This window comes from Uloborus diversus, chromosome 5 (assembly GCF_026930045.1).
Source record: "Uloborus diversus isolate 005 chromosome 5, Udiv.v.3.1, whole genome shotgun sequence".
Taxonomy (NCBI): Eukaryota; Metazoa; Arthropoda; class Arachnida; order Araneae; family Uloboridae; genus Uloborus; species Uloborus diversus.
Genome location: NC_072735.1, coordinates 162,274,339 through 162,301,188, shown reverse-complemented (window position 1 = coordinate 162,301,188; position 26,850 = coordinate 162,274,339). Strand labels below are relative to the sequence as shown.

General features: G+C 34.1%; 1 protein-coding gene across 2 annotated transcripts in view; it reads left to right on the top strand.

The window, feature by feature from the left end:
- Positions 1-603: 603 nt before the first annotated feature.
- The window catches only part of LOC129222119 (COA8 family protein CBG23705, mitochondrial-like), a 78,602-nt gene continuing 52,355 nt past the window's right edge, over positions 604-26,850 (top strand). The window contains exons 1-2 of one of the 2 annotated variants that reach the window (XM_054856566.1): positions 604-733; positions 14,288-14,387. In XM_054856566.1, coding sequence (XP_054712541.1) covers positions 14,355-14,387 — 33 coding nt within the window. In that variant the 5' untranslated portion in view covers positions 604-733; positions 14,288-14,354. Of the gene's footprint in view, positions 734-14,255; positions 14,388-26,850 lie in introns of those variants that run through there. The other variant, XM_054856568.1, reaches the window with a different exon arrangement.

The window sequence follows — 26,850 nt, the reverse complement described above, 5'->3', positions numbered from 1 at the left end:
TATTTATATAATTAAACGCGCACAAAACAAGGTCATTGCAAAAATATTTGGACAGACGCCGGTATGCTAAACATGATTTTTACTTATCGTTTCAGTCACCGCACATATATCGCCGAAATTTTACACATAAAAAATCCGAAATACATCCACAAGAGGAAAGGTAATAAGCTTTTAAACTTCAGTACGCTTTAAATTCTTCTAATGCATTGGCACTGAAGCCATAAATCGAATAATTCAGGATTCAAGTCCATCAAGTCAGATGGCTTTGTTGAAAGCTCATTTTTACTCAATAAATATTGGTCCTTATTGTTGATTATCTAGATTTTTTCAGTTTTTCATCGTTTTTCTTCGTTATTATAGCTTTGACAATATTCAGAATGCATTTTATACAAAGAAAAAGCATAAAAGAATAACATCGCACTCGCAATAACATGCAGCTAATACGGCGAACTGGAGGTTGCTTGTCCACCAGGAACGGTTGCCAGGTTCCGTTGCTATGCAAAAAGCAGCTGACTGCTACTGCCCTATAATCTGGACTAAATATGCGTGTTGGAGAGTAGGGACTCTGTCATCTAGGCTCTGATATGAGTATTGCGCCTAGGCGTCGAAAGAAAAGAAAAGGAAGAAAGTTGTTGTTCTCTTGATAAAATAAGAACGTTCTTATCTAATCTTGATTCGTTCAAATGCAAAAATGTTTACTTGCTCTTCTTTGTGAAACAATTCAAGGCAACCAGTAAGAAGATTATTTAAATATTTTTACATTATTAGTAGTCTCAAATTATTTATCATTGTAATATAACTCTATATTATGTATGTTCTCAATAATTAATGCCGTAAATGTAACTGTCGATCCGCGAGCAAATTCTATTTTCTTTACAGAATTTCTTATCTTTTCTCTTGTAAACATTTAAATTGAATCTTCAACTAAAAAACTTGTTTCAAATATGAACTTTTCAAACCACTGTTATTCGTACGGATTCTCCACAAAAAGTTTTGAATTCTATACAGTAATGTTATGGAAAGAAATCAACGGGAAATGAACATAGATCCAAGTCCATTTTTCTACCGAACTTCGCTTTCCATGGCATCTGATAAATTAGCACAGACAGCCAACAGTATTTTGCTTTTGACTCAGGCATGAAAATTCATAGTCACAGAGTAAGGGGAGGTGGGGCACGTTGGTCCGCTTTTTTACTTATCATTTTTTAACTCATCAAAAAATTTTATGATTAGTTCGATTTTCTTCAATAAGTTTCACTAAACACTTCTCAACACCCCCACAGATTTTTTTGGAAGCGTGGAATTGATATTTTTTTTCTATAATAATTTTTTAACCAAACCTCGTAAAGTGAAACAATGTACCACATGGGTGGGGTACGTTGGTCTGCATGGGGGGGAGGGGGCATGTTGGACCCCATACTCAAACAACGTTTGTTATAATTTTAGTGACAAATCCTATTAAACTTTGGGAACTAATGTCATATACTTATTATCCCTTCATATATATTATCCCTTGGGGACTTTTTCCTGCTGACTCCAAGAAAACGATGTATGACGACATATGTCATACATCGTTCTTAGCGATGCCTTTTTAGCGCCAACAGGAGAAATTCAGATAAAAAACATGATCAAAGAACTTCAGAACACTATACATATAAAAACAGCATAAAACCACAACAAGAAACATCGCGAACATACGCTTCAAAAATATCAGAAACTAGAAAAGGTTTTGTACAGAAAGAAAAATTAGGTACTAGGAAGTATTTAAAATGCTTAAATTAACAAATTACTATAACAGCTCACCAATGAAATATGTACCAATAGAAATAAAAGCTATTTTGTATCATGCATTTAAACAAACAAAAAAAACTTTTCTCATACAGTGAAACCTGTGTAAGTTGACCACTTGCGGTGCAGTACTTCGGTGGTCAACTTAGACAGGTGGTCAGCTTATAAAGGGTGGTACTGTTTTTTTTTTTTTTTTGTCATTTCTTGCATCATGTATTCATTTTTTTTTGACAAATTCACACTTACTCTTTCTGTTCAACTCACTTTCATTGTTTAACATTACTTTGGAACTATAATTAAAAATGTTTTTCAAATATTTTTGTTTTTTACCAAATTAGACACTGAGTTGTTTTAAAAATTCCATATGTGTGAGCTAATTTTTTCTTGCTTTCCCCCTTTTCAATTAATTTTAATATTTCATACTTTTTATCAACAAGTTCAACTAATTTTTTTTTGAAGCCATTTTATGTAAAACTTATAACACAAAGAGCGACAAGCTGGACTCTCCTAGTTCAATAAGACAGTTGAAAATGAAAATGTTCTACCTCTTAATCCCTTGCACCAGAAATAAATAACTTTACTCTTAAGCACAATTCCAGTATTTCCACAAAATATTGCAAGTGGAAGAAAAGACTTAGTACTTTTCTACTGACGCCTGTTTTCATTGAACAGAGTACAAAAAGGTATCTCAAATAGAACAAAAGAAAAACAGCTTTGAATACTATGTCGTGCTTAAAAACGTTCGACCGGGAAATGCGGAGCAAGATAACTTTTTTGCGGAGCTGCGGTGTTAAGCTATTTTTGCGGAGCGGTTGGCAATCCCGCATCAAAGCATTAAAATTATTCATAGAAAGCTATAAAAAAAAACATAAATAAAATAATTTGCTTGATTACGTTTTAAAAAATAAACCAAGTGGTCAACTTACAAAGGGTTTTTTACAATACTCCAAACCAAATTTGGTGTACATTAGTGGTCAAGATAGACAGGTGGTCAAGTTAGAGAGGTGGTCAAGTTACAGAGGTTTTCCTTCATTATATGATATAGGACTAATTCCGTTCCCGATAAAAGCGGTCAACATAGGCAGGTGGTTAACTTACAAGGGTGGTCAACTTTACAGGTTTTACTGTACTCTGCTAAAAAAGAGCAAAGCGATTCAAATTGCGATGTTTAAAGCGGAAAACATCCCCAAAATCAATAACTATTTCAGCCAAAAAAACGCTTAGTTACTCAAATTTCGATGTATGAAAAGTAGAAATATCTCAACAGAACATCCCAAACATAAACAATACAAAAATACCATACATTAATTTGCTATGAAGACATGCTTTCAAAATACCTATTATCTTTATCTTTACTAATAATAAAGCTGAATGTCCTCTGTCCGGATCTCTGTCTGTCAGGATCTCTGTGATACGCATAGCGCCTAGACCGTTCGGCCGATTTTCATGAAATTTGGCACAAAGTTAGTTTGTACCATAGGGGCGTGCACCTCGAAGCGATTTTTCGAAAATTCGATGTGGTTCTTTTTCCAATCCAATTTTAAGAACAAAAATATCATAAAATGGACAAGTAAATTACGAAATTTCATAACATGGAACCGTAACGTGGGTAGAAGCCAATTGGCGAGAAAATTCACCATACATTATTTGTAAATATACAGGCAAACCAAAAGACCTTTTAATTTTCTATTACGGGCAAAGCCGTGCGGGTACCACTAGTATTTTACATAAAATAACACCTTCATGTTTTTACAAATGCTAGAATCAACTTATTTTCAGAAATTCAGTTCCTAAAGGAGGCACGTTTATAGAAAATATTTCTAAATAATTCATGGCATCGATAAGACTTAACTTTTAGAATAAAAAAACCGTATTATTTTTGTAAAATTAATTTTCATACAGTAAAAATAATGTTAAAAACTACAAGAAACCCTCAAGATTTTGTAAAAACAAAAAATTTTGGAAGTGAGAGGTTTTTTTTTTTTTGAATTCTAAAAAAAAGAACTTACCTTTTTATGGTATAAATCCTCACACTCAGTCTGAAACAAAACGACATATGACAATGGCACCTCACAAGTACACACCAAGTTGGAGTTTACTTTTAATTAACGTTCAAGTTTCCAGAAACTGGCATTGTCTTATATTTATTCATCAAAAGACAACTACTGAATTTAAAATAACACAAAATAAGCTTTCCTGTAAGGTACATTGCACGAAAAAACAAGAATCTCTCCTGCGTGAAACCGACAACAAGTAAACAAGTTTGAACAGATCTAAGATTGCCTTAGGGTTGCCAAACACAGGTTAGTTTTGACAGGGATGCCATGCTTAAAAAATTATCGCCTCATTGGGGAGAAAAATATTTCAATTTTGTGCAAAAAATTGGATGTCGCCAAATGGGGGGGGGGGGGGGGGGTATATCACATCTGTACCAAACTTTGTAATGACCTTATTCTCTGTTGTGTGCAGAGTGAAAAATATTAAGTTTAAAGATCAATATACAGTGAAACCTCTCTTAGCGGCGACCCCTCTGTTCCAAAAAATTTCGGCCATTCAGAGGGGGTGGGCGCTTTAAAGGGTTTTCGTTACAGTTGCACTATAAGTACTTTAATATATAATCTAGGCAAGTATAGCATTAAAATTATTATTTACATTTTTCGAAGAAAGGATTCAATTTGTGGCTAACTTTTTACTCTTCTCCAACAATTGTTTTTAAATTAGTTTCTCACTTAAAAACGTAAATCTCTATCCAATTTGTTTGTCATTGCATCTGAATTTCCAATGGCAATCTATTTCCCCCGAAATCACTTCAGTTGGAAGTTTAGTGTGCTGACAATTACAAAACGTATGTAGTAAATTGATGGTTTAAGGCAGTATTAGTGCCTAAAAGGCACAAAAAATGTTTTGTAAAAACTTCAACAATGCTCATAGCGAACTGATTAGTATAATTAAATCAATCTCAAATTAATATTAGATTTGATCAAAAAACGCTATTTTCGTTATGTAATTATTAAGGCATTTCACTGCTGTTTTGTGCTGGAAAAAATTCGAAAGCTTACTCTATTAATTCTCTTTCCGTTTTTCTATGCTCCTATGAATACGTTGATTGAAATTCATGAAAATAATCTTTGGCAGTGTAGTTTACAACCGAGATCACACACACACTGTCCAACTAATAAAATAAACTTGAGTGAAATTTTTACTCCAAAATTTCTCCTTGAACTGAAAGGTTGGCAATTAGAAATGGGATATGAATAGATTTTCCTGAAAAATGGGATGGACGCATCCCCCCCCCCCTGTTGGCCGTTCAGAAGGGTTGGGTGGCTGTTGCTAGGGGTACTTTTAAAGTTAAGTGTATGGGCTAAAAAATTTGCCGTTAAGAGGGGTGGTCGCTCAAAGAGGTTTCACTGTAACATTTTTGCTAAATTATCTTCATTTAAAAACAGCAATAAGCATTCACCATTAGTATGCAATTATTTTTTGAAAATTAAAAGAAAAATCATATAATATTGTTATAATTATTGAGATTCAAGAGCAAAAAATAGTTTTTAAATTATGTGGGGTAGATTGGTTGGGTCCAACATGCCCCACAAAGAGTGGACCAACCTACCCCATCTTCTTGGTCTGAAAAAGTGATGTCAAAATTTTTTTCTTTTTGACGAAAAATGAAAAAAATGCTAATTATATCGAACTATAAAGGAACTTTAAGAAAGGAGTTCAATTTTTTACCCGCAATCTTGATGAAAACCATTAAAAAAATAAAGTTACAGATTTCTGAAAATTATTCAGGACTACTGAAATAACACTTTCTGGAATAAAATTTGTTCAATATAACTAACTGTACCATGTGATTTCATTATAGGATTTGTAGGACCATAGGTGCTATTTGTTGGCCATAAAATAAAATAAAAAATATTGTATTAAAATAATTGAGACTGGTCCAACGTGCCCCGCTATCCAACTTACCCCACCTCCTCCTAATAACTAGGGCTGCGGAATCAAAGGGAAGATGACTGCCCTGGGATTTCGCTACGGTCGTATTTTTCACAAAATGCGAAAACACTATCTAAATTACAAAAATGAAGCAAAGTATTTTTGCTCTAATGCTTTAAAAAATAAAAAAAAAAAGAAATGCACTAGCCAAGAGAGAAAGCAAGCATGGCTATATTGAACTTCATCTTTTTATAAATCTTAGCTGACAAGTTTAAATTATCATTAAGTTTAACAATACTTTGTCTTAATAGGCATTATATTTCCCCCCAATAATTGCATAATTGTTAATATTTAAAAAACAAACTTGTGCTAAATACCATTCTAATTTTTTTTTATTTTAAATTTTAAAGAAGTATTAGCTACTAAGCATTTTTAAAGATGTTGTGGCTGAATATTGAATTTTGCTTTTACCTGAGATAAAACACATACAGTAGTGAAAATTATGTGTAAACTTTTTCATTAACCTTTGATCTTTAGCATTTAGCTAAAACTTTCTCAATTTTAGCTTTTTTGCTATATAACGCTTGAACTCAACTAAAACCCTGTGACTGACTCCTAGAATTTTACAGCTTCTGACTTCTTAACCCAGGGGTTTCCCAGGTGGGTGCCGCAGCACCCTAGGGTGCAGCAGGCATTAGTGGCAAGGGGTGCCACGAATTGCCCATGGTAACAATACTCACACACAGGATGATTATTATTGAATTTACGATTTCGAAGCACTTTAACTTTTAAACTAGTGGTCAAAATGGCTTCATATCTCAATAAATATTCAGGAGACAATTCAGTTTTGTTTGGCGTAGGAAAAAAAAACTCCAAGATGGCACAGTGGGCATAATGTATCTCCATAACATTAAAAGTCAAAAAAATTGTGAAAGAACGTCTGTGGCGGGCTTGCATCCAGGAGACCCTGCCTATAGTACCTATAGTCTTGAAATTTTGTACAAAATTACTCTGAGCCCGTGGAGTGTGCACCTGGAGTTCTTTTTTTAATTTGAACTAGTTTTTTTTTTTTTTTTTTGCAATTAATTTTTCGAATTGAAGCTAAAACTTCATATTACTTGTCTGTTAAAGTGATAAAAGATTTCCCACAGCCCTTAAGGTTTGATGTGGTTCGAAAGATTTTCTTTTTCTGCATGAAATAAAGCTTGTTCTAATTTTCTCAATTACCTATTAAAACGAGCTGATGTGTGCATCACATGACTTCCTTTTACTCCAATTTAATGTCATTTCCCCATTATTCGCTATTTTAATGTGATTCAATATTTATTCTCTAAATATCACCAACAATGGCCAAATTGAAACCAAAAAAAAAACTCCGCCAAATTTGTCGCCAAGTTGGCGACAAAACTTGGCGACCAAAAGACTGGCGATATATCGCCAAGTGTCCGACAAATTATAACGCCACTTGAGTTTACATCGAAATTAACAATGATTTCCCCCCAAAAAGGTGCAAAAGACCCCCTTAGGAACATCCGAAAGCAACCAAAAGGGGAGGTGCTCAACTAGACCCCACTACGAGTCTATGTACCAAATTTCAACTTTCTAGGACATACCATTTTTGAGTTATGCGAGATACATACGCACATACACACATACGCACAGACATACAGACGTCACGAGAAAAGTCGTTGTAATTACCTCGGTGATGGTCAAAATGGATATTTCGCGTGTCTATACATTCTTAGGCACTTTTCCGCATGTGGTCGAATCGAAAAAAAAACTCAACATTCATTTGGGGGTGAGCAAAATGGAAATTAAGGGCGATTTTTGAGTGAAAATTTTTTCGCGAATACAATACTTCCTTTTTTGTAAAAGGAAGTAAAAATAGATATATAGGTTTCTATTTTAGCAAAGGTCGTAGGCTGGGCTGAATTCAAGCCTGGAGCCAAAGAGCAAAATATATTGCTAGAGACCATGAATTTTAAAAGTGACTTTTCAAACATACAAAATTGCCGTTTTGCAATGCTCAGGAGCCCCTTAGCACCTATATCTGTGGAAGTTGATACAAGTTAGTTTTGAACCCGGGATAGGAGTGCTCTTCAAAGCGCTTTTTTTTAATGCATCAGTTATGCATATTTCTATCAAGTTCTTTAAGTCTTTGGATGGGAGCAGGATTGGGTTTGAATTATGAGCTGTACTTAAATTCCATTTTCTATGGGAGAGAGGATTTTCATTTTGTTCCAAACGGAACTCTTGACGCTTTTTTTATTCTGGTTCTTTCTAATAGAGGATTTGAATGTGCTGCCAATCAAATAAGATTGTGAAGCAATCTTCGAGGGCTGGCGACCCCCCCCTCCCAGTCGATAAATAAAAACTGCAGCCAGTGTTGTAGTCGGGGAAAAAAGTTATGAAAAGTCTCCTTAGGTTTTTTTTGGGGGGGGGGGGGGAGACTTTAAAAAAAAGTGGTATGAAACCAATTTTCATTAGATTTATATTATTTTCGCAATAAAAACCAAATATTTCAGGGATGGTGTCCCCTGCTTAAGGGCAATTCCATGGTGTTGGGGTAGTAAAATAGTAATATTTATTCATTCATACATTTTCAAGAAAGGATCCATTTCTTGTACGGATCAAGTGAGCAATGCGTATGCTCCTGTGGGGTTTAACATCAAGTTAAAACCTTCTTGTACTTACGGCTCTAAGCATTTATTTGAACGTATCTTATATTCACGATATCTCTCTCATGATTTGAAGAACATTATAGACCGAGTTATGTAAAGAAATGGATATTTTGATGCAACAGAAAATCCCCATTTGGCTATGTTATGCAAAGAGCGTAGAAATGTAAGAGAACTTGGATTACGACGTGTGTTGAATGGAAGAACACAAAGTAGAGGCGGAGTTAAGAAGTTTAAAGTTCAACAAATAATTTTTGCTGCCAAAGATTACATCGATTTGATCTCATGGGGTGAAACTAAAATAACCAACCCCCCCCCCCCCCTTAGTAAAACATTTGTGTAGTGAATCCCTCAAAGTGAAACTTGTAACCCCTTGCGGCTCTTAAAAAGTATGGTTCAGTCACAGGAGACGGAAAATTAACTAGAGTTAAAAAAACACTTTAATGTGTCAAAGAAGTAGGCACAAACATCATACAAGTTTAACCATTTATTTACAATCATTTAGAATACTTTAAATGGTAAAAATAGAATTGTTTGTCTTTTATAGTATACTAGTAATAGCCGCACGGCTTTGTCTGTTGTAGAAAAATTAAAAGGTCATTTGGTTTGCTTGTATATTTACAAAATAATTTAAGAAGAATTTCTCGCCGATTGGCTTGCCCGTGTTACGGTTCCATGTTATGACAACTTGGTAATTTACTCGCCCATCTTATAATTTTGCTCGGGTAAATGTGATTAAAATTGAAATTTAAAAAAAAAGAACAAAATCGAATTTTCGAAAAATCGCTTCGAGGTGCACACCCCCCATGCTACAAGCTAACTTTGTGCCAGGCTCAGACTGGCCCGCCTGCCAACCTGCCCGAGGGCAGGTGCGCCCTTCCTACTTTTTAAGATGAAATGCAATGCAAACGCCTTCGCTGGAAAAAAAAAGTCTTGCAAATTCAGAACGAAAGTTTTTTAATTGGTTCGAAAATTTTCCTCTGAGCCCACTTTCCCTAATGTTATCGTCTAAAATTTTCCGTCTTTTGAGTTTCAATTTCGAAAAATTGCCGGGAAAAGTTCCTTCTATCCCATCTATTCGTTTCCCGTAATGTTTCCGAAGATGACCAACAAGAGAGTTTTTAAGACTCTTGAAAAAAAAAAAGGGAGAGACCTTCGAACAGGGTTCGTACGGGTCATGGAAATCCTGGAAAGTCATGGAAAAAAATTTAACGAATTTCAGACCTGGAAAAGTCATGGAAAAATGAATTTTTCGTTCAAAGTCATGGAAAATTATTTAAAGTCATGAAAAAATGTCCTGGCCAAAGAGAAAGTGACAGTTGCTAAAAGAGCATCAGAAATATTGAGTGATTTAACAGTCTTACATATTAAAACTGGAAAATTGATCGATCCCAAAAACAATTCCGAATTTTGAAATCTCATTATATCCAGTTCTGTAGCAGCCGCTCGTCTTTTTTTGCAATGTGATTTTACTGCTTGGACATCACTCATTTTGCATTAGCCATTATTTTCAAGACTTTTATATTCTGAAGTAGCAAACTTGCGTATTCTTGATTTTGCCACGCCCACTTAAAAAATGCAATTCAATTGCATCCAAGTTGTTTCCATCACTCGTAAAAACTTTATTACTAAATTTATCAGAGTTTTTCTCAACTTGTTGATAGTTTTAGAAAATGATCTTTGGTAGGTGATAAAACACAGGAATAGGAGAATTCTAATACTCCAAAACAGTACTGCCCAACATACGGCCTGCAGAACTAATCCATGCGACCTATTGCTGCGTTCAATGTCAGGAATCAAATCCTATGTTCAGGAATTTCCAAGCCTACTAATTTATATGCATTTGAAAATGTGCAAATAAGTAAACAAGTACCTTGAATCAGAAGATTTATTCGCTACTGAATGTTTTTCTTTTTTTTTTTTTAAATATAAATATTTGGTTTAGAAACATGAATTTACTAAAGAATGGCTTTTCTTTAATGAACGAAAGTACTGTCAAGTTATGTGTATGCTTAAATGCACTGCTGACGCTACCTTTGAAGCAAATTTCTTGAAACTTAGTTTAATGACTCATTCAATCTTTGTCCCATTCATTATCATTTTACCTGTTTACAAAGATTATTAGACATTTAAGCACCGTTATATTTCATTCACTGTAGTTTTACTAACTTTACTAAAAGTTATATGATGAAGACAAATAAGAATAGTTTAGTTTTTAGGTGTACACTGATATTTTTAAATCACAAGTAAGTGCTTCGATGAGGTAGAAGCATTCATGTAGAAGTTTCGCTAATGCTCATTTCCAAAAAATTTCCAGTTTGAAATTAAATAGTACTAGTCTCTTCATGTAACAAGGTCATGAAATTTTTTTATGAAGTCATGAAAAAGTCTTGGAAAAGTCATGGAATTTTTTCATCCGAATAGAGTATGAACCCTGTTCGAATCTTCAATCAAAAAGACTGCCTATTCTACAACTTCGATTTCGAAAACGTTCAGGAAGAAAGTTTCGAATCGCATTTTTTCCCCCAACGTCATTAAAGATGGACGGCAATAGCTTTTAGGTTTAAAATTAATAAATAAAATTATGGAGATGAGGCCACTAGACCTTCTCTCTTTATCTTCTAACATCATCGAAGTTAGTCTAAAACTGCATTTTTGAATTACATGAACAAGTTTATTATTGTTGGTAGAGTCGGTAGTGGTTGCCATTTGAATACACTTGTCTAGGCGTTTGTCAGTGAGTTTTTCTACACTTATTTTAATGAATTTCATAGTGGGAAAGTTGAATTTCGTATAGATATGTAGCAGTGTATTTTATAACATAATGACCACTTGACATCAATGTCGCCTAGAGAAAAAAATGTCGCTCAGAAGATGCAAAATCAAACCACTGGGCGACTTCAGAAATTTCAAATTTATTTATTCACTATTTTTTGTAAATTGCCGTTTTTGGCACTTGATTGAAAAATCTAGTGAAACGTGCCTTCCCCTAAAAGTTAACAAAGATGGCCTACAGTCAAGTTTCTACAATTTCAGTGGGAAGTCCACAAAATCTCTCCTCTCCCAAATAAACAAAAATCGTCTAAAATTGTGTTAAAAAAATTCCAGGAAAAGGTCACCAAACTCTCTCCCCCCCTCCCCCAACACATCACAAAAAATCGTCTACAACTGTATTTTTACGACTTTAATTCCAAAAATTTTGCAGGGGAAAATTTCCTCAACGCCCTCTCTCCAATGCCATCGAAGATTGTCAAAACTTTTGAATTTTTGGAGCTTCAATTTTGGAAAAATCGCCGGAATCGAAAACTTTTTCGAAAATGTCGTTAATGAGGGCTTTCAATTACGTTTTTAGAACTTCAATTCCGAAAAAATTCCGGGGGAGAGCTTTCAATCTCGAGTCCTTCTAACGTCAATGAAGACCAACTATCATTATGGTTTTGAAGTTTCAATTTTTAATTAATTGAGGGTTTACTCCTGACTCCATCCCTTCCGTTTACGCTACCAAAGATGGCTAACCATCATATTTCAAAGTTCCAATTTCCAACAATTTCCGATGGAAAGTTCCAAACCCCGTTCCTTTCCCCTACGTCATAAAAGATGGCCTACAACTGCGTTTTTGAAACTTCAATTTCGAAAAATTTCCGGAGAGGAGCACCAATGTCTTTCTTTCCTCATCTTTCAACATCATTCAAAGATCGTCTAAAACAACGTTTTTGGAACTCCTACATTGAAAAGTTTCTGTTGAAAAGTTCTTAACCCCATGTCTTCTGCTACGTCATCAAAGATAGCCTACAACTGCGTTTTTAGGACTTCAATTCCAAATTTTTTTTCCGGGAGAAAGCCCCCGAACCCCCTGATTTTTAGCAGTACTAAAATTGCATTTTTGAAGCTATCATAAAATGACTGGGGAGAACTCATGTCTCTCATCTTTCCTTTCAAGAACACAAAGATAGCAAATAATTGTGTTTTCGAAAATGTACCCTTAAATTTCCAAAAAAAATCCGGAACAGGACCCCCAAACCTCCCTTCCACTTCTTAATCTCCAAGAAGTCAAAAAATGCGTTCCGTAAAAAAATTTCGAGAGAAAGCCTGCAAACACTCCTTCTTAGCGCGAATATTAAATGAAACTCAATCAACAAACAAATCCGAAACTATCTTCAAATTTTATTTACAAATGCAATTTTAGTATTTCATTATGTTCGGTACGTAAACTGGTAAAAAGAGATTTTTTCACTCTTCTTTTTCAGCAACCAAATACGAACGCTTGTACAAGATAGCTAACGTACAATAGATGACAAAAATGTAAAAAAAAATTAAAACTTTGCAGTTACTGCCCTTTATTTGCCCACAGCAGTATGATAATTCATAAATACGTTAACACAATTTTTCATACAAAACAAAATTATGTTCTATTTTTTATTACAAGGAAAATAACCATAGTGGCACTTTAACTGGGAAAGAAAGCAGTTTTTAGAGAAAACATTAAAAATTTTATCCCTGATATCTGATATCTATAACTACTGGTTTGTCAAAAATATGGCAAAATAAAACATGCTTAATAACAAGGGATAAAAAAATTATTTTACTCTGCAACAGTAAATTTCAAGCAAAACAATAATATAAGTTCTATAGCAAATCTACCCCGAAGTTACCAACCACAAAGTAGCCAATACAGGAGCACCCCCTCCTCCTCCTCAGAGAAAAATTATACTTAAAACATCCTTCTAAAAATTTTATGGCGCATGAGCCCCCCCCCCCCCCTTCCCACTAGTTAGGTGGGCACCCCTGATGAAATGCATTAGAAATACTTCTACAGGCAAATAATTAAATTGAGACACATTAATGATTTAAGAGCAAAAATAAAGGAAAAGTAAATAATTTCCCTAAACAAAAAAAAAAAAAAAATGGGTAGATTAAAGGTAACAAAAGGATAAACAGATTTTAACTATCAGAGGAATAAAATACTTTCGGGATGCAAAAGGATTGGAATCTCAAAGTTAGCTCGCAATTTTCGGCCATGCACGTGTTTGATGTTGGCATGTTTCCAAAGCAAAATCAATTTTCACTTAGTTTGAAATTATAAGAATTCTGGTAAACTGCAAGAAATCTGTTCAAATGTTTTCTGTCTTCCATATATACACACACACACACACACACACACACACACACACACACACTTTGGCCATGAATCCCCCAACTAATTTAGATCAATCTAAAAGCTTTTTTAAAAAGCAGGTTTAAACGAAAAAGAGGAAAATAGTCATACCTGAATATATATAACATTTCAAATCGTAAGAAAATCAAAAAAAAAAAAAAAAAAGAAACAAACAAAAAAAAAAGTAAATAACATTTACAATTTTGTTAAGTTATAAACTCAATTAATCCAGCTGGATTTCTGATTCACCAAGGCCCTGACTGGCTCCTTCTGGGATGGTTGGCTAGGTACTGGAAAGGGCCAATGTTCCTGTGTAATTATTGGTAGTCTGGATGAGTACTATCACCGCTCTTAAATTTTAAAACCAATTCAGAATCACCCTGTTTACAATTATAGATAGATTTACTGTTTTTTCTAAATTCGTGAAGTTTTGGTTTTCCTTTTTAAGTCTTTAATTCATTCCGGTTGGTTATAAAGTAAGTATCTCTATTTGGAGCAGTCTGTAGTTTGTAAGAATCATCAGATTGCAACCAAAATTGGAACACCTTTTAATCTTAAAGGGGAAATAAGGATGGTGCAATAAAAAATTTAGTTGCAAAATTTGCCAACAGGTAGCGCTTTTGAATACATAATGTGTGATACAAGAGGAAATAATTAGCATGTAAGGCTGGGTGGTTTATTTAAAACTTACAGGCATTTTACGCTTGCATATAACGGTGCTAATCTTGTTTAGGTTCCACGACTTGACCATTGAACTGGAGAACACACTCTAGGCGGTGTGCGACGTTTTCAACTGCGGAATGCTAGGCATCTGGAGTGATGTTTCGTACTTGGTGAGTAACGTTCTCTTTTTGTTCACTGAGGTTTGTGACACCTCCACGGTAGGTATTATACTTTATGAATCCCCGAAGCCAAAAATCACATGGTGTCAGATCAGGAGATCGAGCAGGTCGCGCCATTTGAAAATACCTGCTTATTATCTAATCATCTGTGAAATATTGCCACAAGAAATTTTGAACTGCTCGCCCAATATGGAGTGGGGCTCCATCTTGCATAAAAAGGGTTTCGGAAAGACGCCGTCTTTGCTGCGGTAGAGGAACAACAAATGTTCCCAGCATGTTCAGTTATCGTTCTGCAGTAACTGAAATTGTTACTGGTCCTGTTGGCCGCAACTCTTTACAAAATTATGGACCAAAGATAAACTCTGCTTTAAATCCACACCGCGCTGTGAGTTTCGGAGAATGGAGAGGGCTGTCTTGAATGACATTTGGCTGCTCTAAAGTCCATATTCTGCCGTTCTACGTATTCACTGTCCCAATAAAATAAAAATGGGCTTCTTCTCCCCATAAAATCTTCCACGGGAAGGCATTATCAACATCCATTCACACTATTAACGTTAGAGCAAAATTTAATCTCTGCTGTGCGTCACTTGCAAATAATTTCTGATGACGATTAATTTTATAAAATAAAGTTGAAAAAAAAGAAAAATATACCTTTCTGAGAATTTTTCAGGAAATAGCATGTATAAAATATAACTGTCGAGCAACTCCGAGTGCACTAGGACCTGCTTCCGGAGTCCCTGATGACTACAAAATTGCAGTGGCAATTTCTTCTTGTATGGGGAGAGGTACTTGCTTCCGCTCCCTCCCACAGATCCAGTCTCCTCCATTTTTTTTAATCCTCTCACTTCACACTGAGTCAAAGGACCTTTCCCTTTACACATTCCTTTCACATTCTTAAATTCACGTAAAGCAGCAGGGTTTGAGCTGTTAATGTAGAATTGTTTTGAAATCAAAATGCGAACTGAGAGGCATCTCGCTAGCAGAAATGACTGCTGCTTTAATTTTCTCATGATTACTACAGTAATTGCACTGTCAGAGCCATCTTTTGAAAGCTGCAGCGCCACCTATCTGTGATTGAGGCAACTAAAAACATTTTATTGCGCCATCCCCCTTCAAGATTTGTAAGTGTTCCAACTTTGGTTGCAATCAAAAGATTCCTTCTAGCTACACTGGCTCCAAAATAGAGGTACTTATTTTATAACCACCCAGTACTTGAAAATTTTTAAAATATTGCTTTCTTTCAGACCTATTAAAGTGTTTTCATTTCTTTTCAGCTTTGAACTGAAGTTAAAGGACATCAGATTGTAACCTGCTTAATTTTACACATTGAACTCAGCGTTGATAGACTCTAGCATACTGTCTTTCTTCGAAGTTCTTTTTTAAATTCGAAATATTACATTTCCAGATTAAAAAGTTGAAGTGAAGTACTCTGATGATCGTTGAGTGATCCAATTAACTGAAAAGAAAAAAAAAAACCTGCTCTTGGTCATGTGAAAGGACGACTAACGTGCTGCTTGAGGATATCAAACTGATATATTACTGATGCGGAGGAATTTCGTCAATTTCAAAGTCATTTTTTGAACATTTCTAAACAAAAACGAGTTAGCTACGAATTAGAAATATGTTCTTTGAAAGAATTTGTTTTCTTTCATTTTTTATTTTGCAACAGAATAATAGTATTCATTTGAATCCTGAGGAAAAAGTTTAGCAATAGACAAGTCATTGAAGTATTTACCTTAGCAAAATTTCTTCTTCATATTTTTCTGTGCTTTTGCAGTGCCATGTCATTTGAAAAAGTGTAGAGTTCCAAAACAACTTTGTTTGAAATTTTTTGTACAGCTTACCTAACCCACCTCATGTGGCAAATGAGACCAGCCAAAAGCAATGTTGTTAAGTTAAAGCAATGTTGTTTTGTTCAAAAGTTTGTCACAGAAATTCAAAATTAGTGGGGAAAACTATAGAGAGAGAAGATCATTTTTGTCTAATATTTGTTTCAAAGTGTTATGTAGTATACAACTAAGGAAGCATGAATACATCTACATTAAAAACCTCCTTTTCGTGTCCAGTTTGCTTGAAAGAGTTTTCTTGTATAGCAAACTTAGAAGAACATATGAGAATCCATAAATTACATATATGTCATGTTTGTTTTAAAACATTTTCTAAAGGATCAGACCTTAAAAAACACTTGAGAATTCATACTGGTGAAAAACCATATTCTTGTGAATTTTGTTCTCAGAAATTTAATGATCAACAAAACTTGAAACGACATTTGAAAATCCATACTGGTAAACCGTATTCCTGCGAAGTTTGTTCTAACAAATTTCTTAGTGTAGGACGCCTAAACCAACATTTGAGAGTACATACTGGTGAAAAACCGTATTCCTGCGAAATTTGTTTCAAGAAATTTCGTCTTCTAGGATACCTGAAACAACATTTGAAAGATCACACTGGTGAAAAACCGCACTGTTGTGAAGTTTGTTCTAAGAAATTTTCATTATTATCGAACCTGAAACAACATTTGAAAATCCATATTGGTGAAAAACCGTTTTTCTGCGAAGTTTGTTCTAAGAACTTTCTTCGTGCGCAAGACCTGAAACAACATTTGAAAACTCACGCTGAGAAATTGTATCCTTGTGAAGTTTGTTCTAAGAAATTTTCTGAACAATCGCTCCTGAAACAACATTTGAAAATCCATACTGGTGAAAAACCATATTCCTGCGAAGTTTGTTCTAAGAAATTTTCTCAATTCCGGTACATGAAAGTACACTTAAAAAAACATATTGGTGAAAAATCTTAGCCCTGTGAGGTTTTTTCTGAGAAATTTCCTCTGAAACTGCACATGAGAATTCACAATGGTGAAAAACTATCTTCTTGTAAATTATCTTCTTAAAAATTTCTCATCCAGCAAGCCTGAAAGTGCACATGAAAATCTATTCTGGCGAAGAATCATATTTCTGCATAAGAAATTTTCATACCGAAAAAAAAAACTAAAGATTGTTTCTACGTAAGATCCTCAATTAGCAAAACTGGTAAAACGACTCAGTATTTATTCTGGAACAACCATTTACTAGCTCTAGCTTAGGGACGGTAACTTACTGCTATAAAAATCATTTACTCGTCAATTTGATTTTAATCCATCTTCTCAACGGGGAACAACCTGGAAGTACGTACCTACAGAGAGAAAAAATCTTCTTCAGCCGAAAAGGTACTTTAAACATGATAATAAACAATTTACTCTTGATATGTTCATGCAATACTTTTTTTTTTTTTTTTTTTTTAATGAAGTTGATAAGCAAAGTTAGAAAATTATGTTGGATATATTATTAAAACTGTGCCGAACGTGGAAAAATAAAATGTTTTTCATTAAATGAAATCGTTCTTTTAAATTATTGTTCTTTTTGTTTTTCTGAAAAAATGTTAATAAATGTATTGGTAGGGTTGGTTGGAGGAAGTGGGTCACACCCGTAAAACTGAACTATTGATAAAGTTTTCAAACTTTTTTTCACTGATCATGATAAATTTCATCAAAGTGGTTGGTTTTGCACTATTTTTTAATGATAACTAATTTTTCACATGTAGTTAACTTAAAGTTTGTACCACAACCAGAACAATTGTATAAATTGTTATTAATAAGTGTTTAAGAGGAGGGGTCCCACTTACCCCGGACATTTTTGCTATAAGGGGTAAGTGGCTCCCCTCACTATATGGTAAGTGAGTCTCCTATAATAATGGGGATTTCAAAAACAAAAGCAACTCTGATTATGTATTTGCGTTAGTGAAATACAAAACAACTATGATGACTTAGTAGGAATTGATAGTTCAGCTACAAAACTGCTAAAGCTGTTGATTATGTATTTGTTAAACATCCATGAAAGAAAATCATTAAGATTTAATTAGGTCTAATGTTGGAATTTGATGATACAAATTAAAAAATACTGTTGAATTTGCAAGAACGAATAGAAAGTGACACTTTTTAATGGCAGATTATGTTATAGTTACTGAGGATGGAGCGAAAATGGTTCTTTCTTAGTCAACTTTACATTAGACGCAGTCATTTAGTGTTTCCAATTTCTTTTTCAACTTATAGTTTTGGCTAATTTACTCGAATTGATCTTAATCAACTAACTGTATTACGTTCAAACACACCTTTATATGTAAAAGTAAAATATAGACCTATAGGCTTTCAATAAATTTCACAAAGGAAATTACTTTGTTTTTCGTTTTAAAATTTTCTGTGAAACAGATTTAATAGACAGTAAATATCTCATAAATGGATGCATTTTCACACTAAAAATTTACATACTTTATCATGTAAGACCACAAAAGCAAAGTTTGACGGGAAAGAATTAGAGATGCAACGAATATTCGGCCGCGGCCGAATATTCGGCCTATTCGGCCTGTCAGCCGAATATTCGGCTTCGGCCGAATACCTAGTTTACTATTCGGCCTTGGCCGAATACTTGAAAAAAAGCTTGTTTGTCACTTTTTCGTTGAAAATTTTACATCTTTAAATTTGTATTCATCATGTTTGTTGAATATTTTCAATGAAGTCAGCCTCTAGCACATTGTCAGGTTCATTATCCAGTGCATTGTCATATTTAATGGTGGACATTAATGAATGGTTACTAAGATATATCTACAAAATTACCTCTGAAAAAACCACACAAAATAGTTTTCCCCTGACATATTAGGAAGGGTTGATACTTCTTATTAAAGTAATTATAATGTACTGATAAACCATACTTTAAGAATAACTTAAATAAAAAGACTCAAAAAACTTTTATTTTTCTTATTCTTTAAAATACAAAATTTCGTCCAGACATAAACTATTAAGATTCCTTTTACAACATTTTGAAAACCACCTTTGTAATGTCTGCAGTAGTATGATATGTCCAGGTTCAATACAGATTTTTAATTAGCCGCAAGGGAAAAAAGGGACCTGAAGTCTAAAACTACTAGTACTTTGTATAATAGCTAAACTTAATACATAAAAATTAAAAAAGTCTTTTAATCCACTTTTATATACTAATCCAACTAAAACATTAAAAATATATATACAGTGTGACAATGCTATTTTTCAAGTAATAGATTATGAATGAGAAAAAAAAAAGTAATTGTAAATAATAAATTTTCATTTTGAATAACATAGAGCAATTGGTTCATTAGCAGTAAATATTGCATATGCATAATCCTGATCCTGACACTGCAATAAGTTTTTTTTTTTTTTTTCAAAGATAATGAAGTTCTGTTTCATATTAAAATAGGATATGATTGTTTAAAAATTAGATTCAATTGTTTTAACCAAATAATGAACATTTTTATAAAGCCTTCACAAGGGAAAAAGAAACATTGCATGATTATAGAGGGACAAAATCATTATTTTAAAAATAAAAATTTAAATCAAGGGACCAAGAATAGGTGTAATGGTGAATTGTGAATGTGATATTTACAAAAAAAAGGAAATAAGACTTATCAAGTTTTAAAATACAACTAACTAAAGGATTCAAAAATTTTGGTATAAACATATTTTGGGAAAAAATATCAATACAAAAACAGAAGTACACTGATTTATAAACACCATATGAAAAATTACATTTCAGCTAAATAAAAAAAAATTATGATTGCAAAAGTGGAACTGTTTTCTTTGGATGTTTTAGAACAAACGAAAATATAAAATTAAAAAATATTGCAAAAATATTCAGTGTCGTGAAACTTTACGAAATCTCAAAATGCATCATTATTTTAATTAGAAAGGCAGAGAGAAAAATAAAAATCATTTAGAGTACAAGTATTTCTAATCTAACCTAGTATTCTATCACTTAAAAATGGAATTTTTTGCACTAAACAAAAAAAAAAGGGGGGGGGGGGTGAAAACTGCCCCTCTTGGCATTAAGCAATAACTATTAGTGTAGATTGGCTTCTTCAAAAATAATTGAATGGACACAACAACTAGAGATAGAGAAGTGGTTAAAATGATAAACATAAATATTACACAATTACTTAGAAAAAAGAAATGCGGGAAAAAATGAATTGAAACTTGAAAAAAATAATTTTGGGGACTTGGGAACATATCATAATTTTATCATATGTTATCATAAAACAGTTACTTATTTTTATACGCACGCAAATTATGATGTAAGAACAATAATTTTTTAGCATTTTCAGGAGAAAGTCTATTTCTCTTTTTCTCATAAATGTTTCCAGCTTCTGAGAACAATCGTTCACTATAAACAGTGCTTCCTGGTGCTGAAAGGTATTTCCTGGTTAACTGAGATAGATTAGGATAAGCTTCAGTGTTTTGCGCCCACCATTTTAAGGGACAGTCAGTTCTTCGCAAAAGTGGTTGGGAAAGATATCGGTCAATTTCATTTTGAGTGGAGGTTTCTTCCGGGGCTTCACTTAGTGGTTGCGTTGCAATTTCATTGAAACACGCCCACAAAGAATTTTGTACTTCAGATGTTGGAAGGAATGAACTTGAAATATTTTTCTCCAGTAATTCAGCTGGTTTAGTGCTGGTACTTTTCATAATAGCTATAAGTTTTGACTTAACTTCAGTGTCTTTTGCTTCAATTTTGTTGAAAAAAAATAATTTAAATCTCGGATCTAACACTGTAGCAATGCAGTAGTGTTCATTGTTTTGAATTGATGAAAATCTCTTCTCTAAACTTTGGCTAAGAGTATCCTTCATTGTACCAACTCCAGAAAAGTCGCTTAATTTATCCAAATATAATTTTAAGTATTGGGATGACTTCAGAAATAAATGATTTTGATAGTGAAATTTGTTTTGTTATTTCTTCGAATGGTTTCAGAAGATGGAGCACCTTTTCCAAAACTGTCCACTGATTTGAACTTAAGTTGCTTATATCCCCAAATTTAGAGGCATATAGAGAAACTGCGTTTTTTTGATCTAATAATCTTTCCAGCATGTAATATGTGCTGTTCCATCGAGTAGACACGCTTTGTATTAGTTTTTTCTCAGGAACTTTTAACTCATTCGCTTGAATGCTTCTCAATCTTGAACATGCTAAGGGAGAATGACTGAAATGTTTAACAATCTTTTTTCCTTGAGCAATTAAATCGCTTATTGATCTTTGTGATGCTAAACCATCGCATACAGTCAAATGCAAGGAGTGTAAAAAGCAGGATTCATTTTTCAAGTTTGAAATACGTACTCCTTTCTTGATATTTGATCCTTCATCACGTAATACTATGTGGATTTTGTCATTCATTTTCCAATCGTCAACCACTGTTTTGACCATATCACAGATAGCTTCACCAGTATGGCTTCCCGGAAAATGCTTCGCTTCCAGGGCAGCGTGATGATAAATAAAATCCTTTGATATCCAGTGGGCAGTAAAGCTCATGAAACTTTCATTGCTGACAGAACTAGTCCAAATATCCGATGTTAGTGATATGAATTCTGCATCTGATATTAATGTTACAATTTTTTTTTTTTTTGCAATCTTCATAAAGAGAAGGAATAACTTTCTGTTTAAAATATTCCCGGCTGGGAATTTTATACTGTGGCTGAGCTTTTTTCATTAAATTAATGAAGCCTTCATCTTCGATAAAACTAAATGGTTGATTGTCGCATGCTATCATTTCCGTAATTAAAGTGTGCAGTTCTACTGATCGGTTGTCATTAATGTCCCATTTTTTTTTTCTTTTCAAAAAGTGAATCAATGGTTTCTTGCTTCCTTTTTACGCCTTGACTTGTACTGGGTGTAGATGTAGATGGTATATTTGCTTCCACAACTGCATCACAAGTTTGGTTTTTGCTTTTTTCATTATATTCTTCTGGATGCTTTTTAGCCAAATGGTTCATCAGTGAGCTTGTAGTTGCTTTTTTTCCAACTCCTCCTCTTGACAGAATACTTTTGCACAATTTACATCTTGCTTTTGTGCAATCATTTGGTATAGGTTCAAAAATGCTCCAAACAATACTTCTTTTATTGACAGAAAAATCCATTTTGCTTTCTTTGAACTCAGAACAGAAGAAAATACTTGCTTAGAGCAACTAATATTACTGACCCTTATCAGTTAGAGCTATTCCACTCTTTTGAAAGGGGTTCTTATCAGTTAGAACTAGTCCACTCTTTTGAAAGGGGTTAGGGTAGTGACAGAACAACTATTGAGCCTATTGAAAGAACAGGTTTGTAAAGTAAAAAAAAATGTAATACCAGATTAAACCAAAACCTGGATCTGCACAGAGCTACTGCCTTCTTGCCATTTACAACCCTTATCAGTTAGAACCAGTCCATTAGTTAGAAGGGGTTAAGGGGGAAAGGATACAGAACAAGCTTTGGTAGGGAGTCAAAAGAACAGATTTTGAAAGTAAAAGAGGAATGTTGAAAAAGGAAGTTCTTATGAAAGGGAGGTAAAAAAGAAGCTTATTTGAATAGATTCTTTATTTTTTAGATTACCAGTTTAAAAAGAAAATTAAATAGGTTTACATAAGATGAATAGGATTGCTCTTAGTGCCTGCTATTAGTAATTATTCGGCCGAATATTGTTAAAGATAATACTAATGCTTTCAAAAAATAATTAATTCACTCCAAAACATTTTTTTTCTAGTGTGATATAGTATTTTAAGCTGCTTAATGCACACAAATGTGCTTTCAATACAAACTGTGCTTTGTTTTTAGACAAAAACAAGTTAACTATTCGGCGGCCGAATAGCCGAATATTCGGCCTTGACTATGGCCGAATATTCGGTATTCGGTATTCGGCCAAATTACTATTCGTTGCATCCCTAGAAAGAATCAATTGACGCACTTGTATTTTTTGGTATGTCTTTCCGACATCCCTTAGATGATTTTATTAGTGGCCGTGTGGTTAGCAACATCGAAGAAAGGCAGAAAATTTTAGATGTTGCCAAGGTGTTCGACGTCAGCCACAGGGCTGTTTCTAGAGTTTGGAAATCATTTCAAACAAATCGAATGAAGGAGGTCGTGTACACAATACGACGGCAGCAGAAGATTGGTACTTAGTACTAACAACGAAAAGTAACCAGCGCAACACAGCTACTGAGGTAGCAAAGCAGTTTCCTGCTGCTACTAGGAAGCAAATTTCCCAAAAAACTGTAGCCAGATGTTTGAATGCAGTAGTAAGACTATACGCACGTCAGCTTGTTTTGTATATCCCATTGTGTACAAGTCAGTGTTTTGCTCATTTGTAATGATGTCTTCAGCATCACATCTGGAGAGAAAACCGAGTTTGTGTACTATTCTCAGATGAAAGCAGGTTCAATCTGTCGTCGAGTTGTGGACGACAACTAACCTGGCATAAGAGTGGTATAGCATACAAGCCGGCAAACTTAAAAGAAAAGGACTTGTATCCTACAAACTGTGCCATGGTATAGGTAGGATTAATGATCAATGACCGTGCGTCGCTTTTGTGCTTCCAAACGAGACTATGACATCTAGTGATACATTAATGTTGTTCCACTGCCTCATGTGTCACGTTCACGTGTTCTGTGGTGCTGTGGATGATAAATTCGTTTTCATAGATCGCAACGTAACGTGTCATTAACAATCGCCGTCCAGGAGTGTCTAGCTCACTCAAAATATTCAACATATCGGATGGCCAGCACGTTCTATAGATCTGAATCATATTGAAAATGGGGAGAAGTCTTGTTGGTCGACAACGCCCTTCAATAAGCAAAGACACCCTTATCCATGACTGACAAAAGAATGGAATGAATTACCCCATCAGCTGCTGAATAAAATTGTGTAAAGCAGCGGTTTCCAGTAGCAGATTTTAGGGGGGGGGGTCCAGGGGGCCGTGCCCCCGCCCCCTCCCAAAAAAAAGGATGAATTAATTTCACTATTTTATTTATTACTTTTCAATTGACCTTTATTTTGCATTTTTTTTTACGTATTTAATTGAAAAGAACACAAAGCACACACAGCATATTTTGAAAAAAGCATTTTTGTTTGTTAAAGAAGTAAGTATTACTGGAGTCAGAGGCCCAGAATTGCAGAGTACATTTAACTCACTGGTTTTGAATTCAAGGGACCGTATTATCGCGATTTGTCCACTAATTTCTTTGATGGAATCAATAAATAATATTTGTTTTTAAAATGTGTAGGCGCACCTAAAAGAATAATTTTGATTCAGGAACCTAGTTGCGAAATAATAGATTTCTTTTTCAGCTTATAAAAAATGCAAAATAAAAGAAATCATATAATAGTTTCTTGGGAAAACCATAATTTTTAACGGAAACGGCATGTAGAGTACCAGTATGTTATCTAAACTGTATCATGGCTTTGAGAACAAATCAGCAATTGTTTTGAAATTCACACAGAAATAGTTTCTGAATTCTTAGGTCAAACTTATGTGTTATGAAGTTATGATTTTCTTTATAAATTATTTTTAAAAAACACAAGCGAGGTATGAGTTTATTTAATAACCGTGCCTCGTGTTATAATAATTATGACAATGTTCCTAAGTAACGCCACTCATAGTCTAGCATCTCGGTGGCATTATATTGGGTTTAGTATTTAAATGGCTTGAAACGTTAAAGATGTTTTCTGTCCACATTCAAAGTACATTAGCGCATAACATTCATATACTTAGCAGTAGATTCATTGACCTGAAGGAATCCTAAAAAATTAAAAAACACGCACATTTAAAAATAAAGTCATTAAAACTTTGTTACGGAACATCGTTGGCGGCGGGTGGGGGGGGGGTGCTATTCAATTTACTGTGCCCCCTCCAAAAGATTTTTTTTGTATCCGACCCTGGCGATTCCCAACCGTTTTTCCCTGACGAACCCCTTCCAAAATCCAAAAGGGGTTGACAAACACCTTGTGTAGTAAGTATTGGGTAAAAAAAAAGAAAATACAGACACAATAAAATTCGGGAGATTTTTTTCAGTTTGAAGTTGCTCATCAGCTCATAACAAGACATAATGGCAAAATATAGAGATAATACATAATGGCAAAATATAGAGGTACAAGCATGGCTACAAACTAAAACGATTTTTTTAAAAAGTAAATTTCAGCAAAAAATAAACCAATTAAAGCTTTAGTGCTTTGAAAAAAACTGTTAAAATATGATATTTGTGAAACAAAAAAACTAAGTTCAAAGTTAAGCTCAAATGTCTGAGCTTTAGTCATGCATTAGGTTGCTTCTGTATTTATTATTTATTCTGTATTTATTATTGTATTTATTCTGTATTGTCTGTTATTTAAGTTGCTTCTGTATTTATCTCTGTATATGTTGAAAATCCTTCTTCATATAAAAACGCTTTCTGTCCGAAATGGGGTTTTTTCTTACACTAAAATTATAAAAATCTGTAAATTTGTCTTTTGGAAAAGGTCTATGACTCCAGCTGGTTGATAAGGATATAAAGCGAACATTAATAAAAGCTAAAGAATTTTCTTGACCTTATGCTAAAATTGCGAAATAAAATACAAATGCGTATTTTGAAAAAAAGAAAGAAACGAGTATTATTAGCTCTAATGATTACACAAAAGGTAGTTTTGACCAACAAAAATATTTTTAAGTTCGCTTATTACAATCGCACTTCGCGCATTTTCAGCACACCACAAGAGTAGTGCGATAGCTATTCGTCGGTAAACTAGATGGTAAATTAATTAAGCATCAAAAATTAACTAAAGATGTTTCAGATGCTCGCATATGCACCATGTAATGTTTTCATTAATTTTAATTGTATTTTCTAATCAAAAGCTACAGAGAAACCAAAGCTCATGGCTTTAATTAAATCATTCTCAATGAAAGCGGGAAAACCCGCACCTCGTAATGACAGACTAAAAGCTTTGAATGTAAAATATGTCGGCCAATATGCTAACATTCTTGTGCTGATAGTATCGAATGTGTGAGAGACTACTGCGAATAAATGTTGAAGAAAAAAACCGCTTGACCTTATCGCAAACAACTATCTTAAAATTTCGCCATTATAATATTATTTGCACGAACCCCCTTCATCTCCCTCACGAACCCCCAGGGATTCGCGAACCACCGGTAGGGAACCGCTGGTGTAATGCATCACATGACGTGTGGAAGCTTGCATCGCTCTCCATGGTAGCTATATCCCATATTGCAACGGTTCTCAACCCATGGGCCTAACAGCATGTTACTGCGCCGTTGGCACTGGTCGAGAATCTGAACCAAGATAAATCTTGGGGTCTTAAATGTCTGGTTTTTTTTTTTTTTTTTTGCGAAAGTTCCCTTATTAGGTTAACCGTCACTCAAAAACTCTCCTTGGCACATAGCCAATAAGGAACTTCAAGATTAAGATTTTTTTTTCTTAGAAATTTTCCCCTATAACTGAAGATGTAATCTAATGAATCAGAAACTCTTTTAAAGAAAATTGCGAAAGAAACTAGTAATAGCTTCAAGTTAAAAAACCTCATCCTTTGTTGAACAACTGGTATGACTATAACCAGTGAGTTGAGACACTTGCGGGGCTTTTCGACAACCTACCTAT